The sequence below is a fragment of the Hoplias malabaricus genome, unplaced genomic scaffold (genome assembly GCF_029633855.1).
Source record: "Hoplias malabaricus isolate fHopMal1 unplaced genomic scaffold, fHopMal1.hap1 scaffold_55, whole genome shotgun sequence".
NCBI classification, from domain to species: domain Eukaryota; kingdom Metazoa; phylum Chordata; class Actinopteri; order Characiformes; family Erythrinidae; genus Hoplias; species Hoplias malabaricus.
This window is the reverse complement of record NW_027101036.1, coordinates 266,147-271,146: the sequence shown is the minus strand read 5'-3', so window position 1 is coordinate 271,146 and position 5,000 is coordinate 266,147. Positions and strand designations below refer to the sequence as shown.

The window sequence follows — 5,000 nt, the reverse complement described above, 5'->3', positions numbered from 1 at the left end:
GGAGATTAATGTGTGATTAATGGTGATTAGTTGCAGAAAAAAATTGTGTGATTAATTAGTTTTTATTGATTAATTAATGAATCAACAGCTCAGAAGTAATTCAGAATATTAAAGTGTGTCTGACGAAGCCCTCAGAGACCATCTTCATCTCCACTGAAGGAAATGTCAGGATGTGAGTGTTCTCCGTCAGAGCAGGGGCTCCACACTGGAAGCCCATCAGGAGAAGCCAGGGATTTATTTCCACGCAGAGTCCGGCGGTTTTTCAGAGCCTGATGAAACCGAGATGGTGGACACAGACTAAATCAACAGCGTGTGAGCGAGCGATAAAAACGGAGACGGAATAAAAAACAGGGCTTTAAATCCTCCACACTCTGCTTCATTTGGTTTTACTGCCGACCGTCTGCCGTTTATTTCCCTCTCCCACTTTTTTCCAAACCAACAAATCAGCCCCGAGGCCAAGAGGGGGCGTCTACGCGGCCAGCGGCGGCTCCTTTTCACAAACGTGACCAATCCCTGTGGAAATCATCAAATCTGACACGTCAGACTCTCTTATCTCCGGCCTCCGAACAGAACGGATCTAATCAGAGGTTCAGCTGATCCTGCTGATACTCCATCGCCTTCCTTCTCACGCTGCACTGCTCCAGGAGCAGACACAAGGCTGGAGTGTGTGTGGAGGAGGTGGGAGGGAAGTAAGTGCGAAGGAGAGTTTATACTTTCAGGAAAATTTTACACAAGAGATTAGATACGAAACGGGAAAGTGACACCACAGGAGAAATATTAACCAGACACTGGGAACGTTTAAAAGGAGGCCTTGAAATGCATCTAGACGACGGGATTAACGACTATAACGAACTACTAATGAGCACAAATCAATGAAGTAAGGACAGGAGAAAGGAGCTAAAGGAGAAGCAAAGACTAACAAAGAATCCAGGGGAGGGAGTTAATGATTTGTTCTTTCATTCTACTACAGTAAAAACCAACAGCTCTGTATTAACCAAGCACTGCCAGACGGTTTGCCCCGCCTCTGAGTATCACAGTCCAATCAGCGTTAAGTTTTGTTTGATAGTCACGCTCATTTTGGTGCAATTTCAAGATGGTGGAAACTGCCCAAGACTCCTCTAAGGTTAAGGCTTTTATTCCACGAGCTGCAGAGCCTTCAATTCATTCTTAGTGGGTTCTGGGAGCTCGCCCCAACATACTGTCATCATATACAAGCTGAGGCATGTTCCAAATGGCCCCCTACTCTATTCCCTACATTGCTGACTTCGTAGTGAAGTATATAGTGAATAGGGCACTGAGTAATTTGTGCAAAACCCTGTATGAATACTATATATGAGTCATAACAAAGATGGTCTCTCTCAAAATGTCTGTGAGGGCGAGTCAGTGGCAGTTGATTTGTTTATGACCAAAGCTGACTGTTGATTCGCTGTAGAGGCAAAGTAACTTTATTAAAGAAGACCTTGGTAATTAACTCCTGGATAAGGCTCTACACAAACACTGTACAGTGTGTAGATAAAGAGAAAGCTTTTTGAATCTAGTTGTTATTGGTGGCATTTTTTAACATGAGGTGACCACAAAAATAAAACTCCCCAACGTTAAATGACACTGTCAAGTTAGATTCCTGATTAATCTAGGCAGTTGTCTAGATGGCCAGCTCTTAATTTGTCCAGTGAACAAGTTCCTTAGCTGTTATCGCACCAATTACCACCCCTGAGAGATATGGCGGGAACCGCCACTGACAGAAACTAGAGAAATATAAGAGTAACAAAGAGAACAAAGACAGGAAAAACAAACCTAGAAACAAAGGAATGAAAAAACAAGTCTGAAACTGCGACAGAAACAAGTGTGACTGAGACAGAATAGGAGACAGGGACAGGGACAGGGACAGAGCTTATAGACATTAACAAATGAGGAACCCCTGAGACAGTCACGTATGAGGAAGGGGGCGTGGTTAAAGGAATCATGTGGTCGGGACGTGGAGATAAAGCAACAGAGAGAACATGTGGAAGGACGAGTGTTTCCAATAAAGTGGCCAGTCTGCGAAAATACAATGTGGGTGTTTCCAAAGATATATATTGCAAATGTTGCTAATGAACATCCTGTGTGTGTGTGCGTGCATGTGTGTGTGTGTGTGTGTGTGTGTGTGTGTGTGTGTGTGTGTTACCTCTGGACGCTGCCATGCTGTTCTGCAGGATCTGCTCCACTCTGACCGCCATGTTCGAGACATTTTTGGGCAATGGCCTGGATTTTCTCCACCAGTCCAGCTGGCTGCATCCTAACAGACACACACACACACACACACATTATAATAACCAGAACTGATCAGAAACAATTTGAAAATTTCCCATTGGTATTGAAGAGTTTATTGGGTGACATTTCCAGTGTTTTCAGACAGGGGGCGCCAGGTGAAGCACCTTTAAAGAATGGGCTATGTGAAGTGCACAGTCTTGTTTTTCAGAACGAAGCATAGCAGAACCAGACCTCCCTGAGCTGCTTTGTTTCTCTCTCTCTCTCTCTCTCTCTCTCTCTCTCTCTCTCTCTTCTCTCTCTCTCTCTCTCTCTCTCTCTCTGCCTCTCTCTCTCTCTCTCTCTCTTTATTTCTCTCTCTCTCTCTCTCTCTCTCTCTCTCTCTCTCTCCTGTAGCAGTCCTAGGACTAGGATGCAGAGGAGATGCTAAATATGAGGCCCATGGATGGAGCGTGAAATAGAAAAGCCCCAGAGCGCAGTGATACAGTTGAGACTCTGAGTTCTTGAACGGTGCCGGACAGTCTCCTGAACCTGGACGGTTAGTGTGTCTCTGTATTAGCCAAAGAACAGGGAGAGGCAGTGAGAGGAGTCTCCTGAACACACTCCATGAGGAAAAACACTTGGAGAAAAATGGTTCTGCACACAACAAAGAACAAGTTTCACCGACAAAACCCAGAGGATGTGCCGAAGCTGGACATGGTTTCAGTTTGAAGGAGAAGACACAGTTGTTCAGTTTTCCTTTAAGGTTTTACACCAGTCTCTTACGTAAAAGAAGAATCAGTGTGAGTGAGTGAGAAATGAAGAGAGAGAGAGAGAGAGAGAGAGAGAGAGAGAGAGAGAGAAAGGAGGAGAGAGAGAGAGAGGCAGAGAGAGAGACAGAGAGAGAGAGAGAGAGAGAGAGAGAGAGAGAGAGGAAGAGCGATAGAGAGAGAGAGAGGTAGAGAGAGAGAGAGAGAAGCAGAGAGAGAGAGAGAGAGAGAGAGAGAGAGACAGAGGAGAGAGAGAGAGAGAGAGAGAGAGAGAGTGACAGAGGAGAGAGAGAGAGAGAGAGAGAGAGAGAGAGAGAGAGAGAGAGAGAGAGATCAGGTTAATCAAAGAAAACATCAAAGTTAGAAGATCAAACTAAAACCTCACTATATAAGATACCAATGTAATAAAAATGTACTAACTATGTAATTATGTTCATACAGCAGCATATAAGTGTAATAATGCTAATAAATAAATTAATAATCCTCAGAAAGAAGCAAAGAGAGGGAGAGCAATAGCTAGAGAGAAGACTGTGATTTAAGAAAAAAAAAAACTCAGATTCAAACCTGAAAATATAATTTAAACATAATAACCATGTACGGAATATGTAATTACACTCATATAGCAAAGCAATAATACAGTAATAAATTTAGACTTAAGTAGCTACAGAGAAAAGGGAGGATGGAGTTAAATAAAAAAGAAAAATAACTCAAATCTCTAACAACAGTGTAATAAATATGTAAGTAATTCTCTATTCACATTGCAATAAAGCGAGGAAAACCAAAGGATAGCATATTAATAATATATTAATAATGGTAGACCCCTAAAACCGAACGTTCCTCATTTAATTTGATGTAATACAGTGTCCACTGCTCCATAAACGGACGTCATGGGGGTCACCTGAGGGTCACTCCTCACTGAGACGCGACTCGACCTTGGGGCTCGCGAAGGCGCCACAAAGCCCAAGCAATCATCACGTCCTCTCAGAGTGGATTACTGCCCCCAGCCCCAAATCCCCACAAACCATCCCTGACCCGCCAGCCGTCTCCTCCCAGAGACGCCGGGACTGTCCAGGGGCAGAATTAACGTCCACATCAAGGACATCCATCTCTCTGACTCAGAGACGCCTCCGACAGGGCATTCACTCTCGCATTTCTGTGGCCTTAACTCTGAGGACCACTCAGACACCGACAATGTTCACCACACACTCACCCAGTCACTCACACACTCACCCAGTCACACACACACTCACCCAGTCACTCACACACTCACCCAGTCACTCAATCACTCACACACTCACCCAGTCACTCACACAAACACACACTCACCCAGTCACTCAATCACTCACACACTCACCCAGTCACTCAATTATTCACATACTCATTCAGTCACTCACCTCACACCTACCCAGTCTCTCACCACACTCACCCAGTCACTCACCTCACACTCACCCAGTCACTCACACACTCACCCAGTCACTCACATACTCACACACTCACCCAGTCACTCACACAAACACACACTCACCCAGTCACTCAATCACTCACACACTCACCAGTCACTCAATCACTCACCCAGTCACTCAATCACTCACCCAGTCACTCACACAAACACACACTCACCCAGTCACTCAATTACTCACACACTCATTCAGTCACTCAATTACTCACACACTCATTCAGTCACTCACCTCACACTTACCCAGTCTCTCCACACACTCACCCAGTCACTCACACACTCATCCAGTCACTCACCTCACACTCACCCAGTCTCTCACACACTCACCCAGTCACTCACCTTACATTCACCCAGTTACTCACACACTCACACCTGTGGTTAGATTAACACAACCACTTCACTACCAACATGTGTTTGGACTGTGGGAGGAAACCCATGCAGACACAAGGAGAACACACACTGCAGTGATGAACAGTTTGAACAGTTAAATAAAAGCTGAGGCACTGGAGCTGAGGCGCTGACCTCACTGAGGGTCACCCTGCACGTCA

At 45.0% G+C, this 5,000-nt stretch overlaps 1 protein-coding gene across 1 annotated transcript in view; it reads right to left on the bottom strand.

Annotated features, from left to right (window-relative positions):
- The window catches only part of LOC136684305 (alpha-1,6-mannosylglycoprotein 6-beta-N-acetylglucosaminyltransferase B-like), a gene marked incomplete at its 3' end in the record, with an annotated part of 92,706 nt that overhangs the window by 58,635 nt on the left and 29,071 nt on the right, over positions 1-5,000 (bottom strand). Inside the window, 2 exon segments of the mRNA XM_066659127.1 lie at positions 2,165-2,228; positions 2,230-2,275. Coding sequence (XP_066515224.1) covers positions 2,165-2,228; positions 2,230-2,275 — 110 coding nt within the window.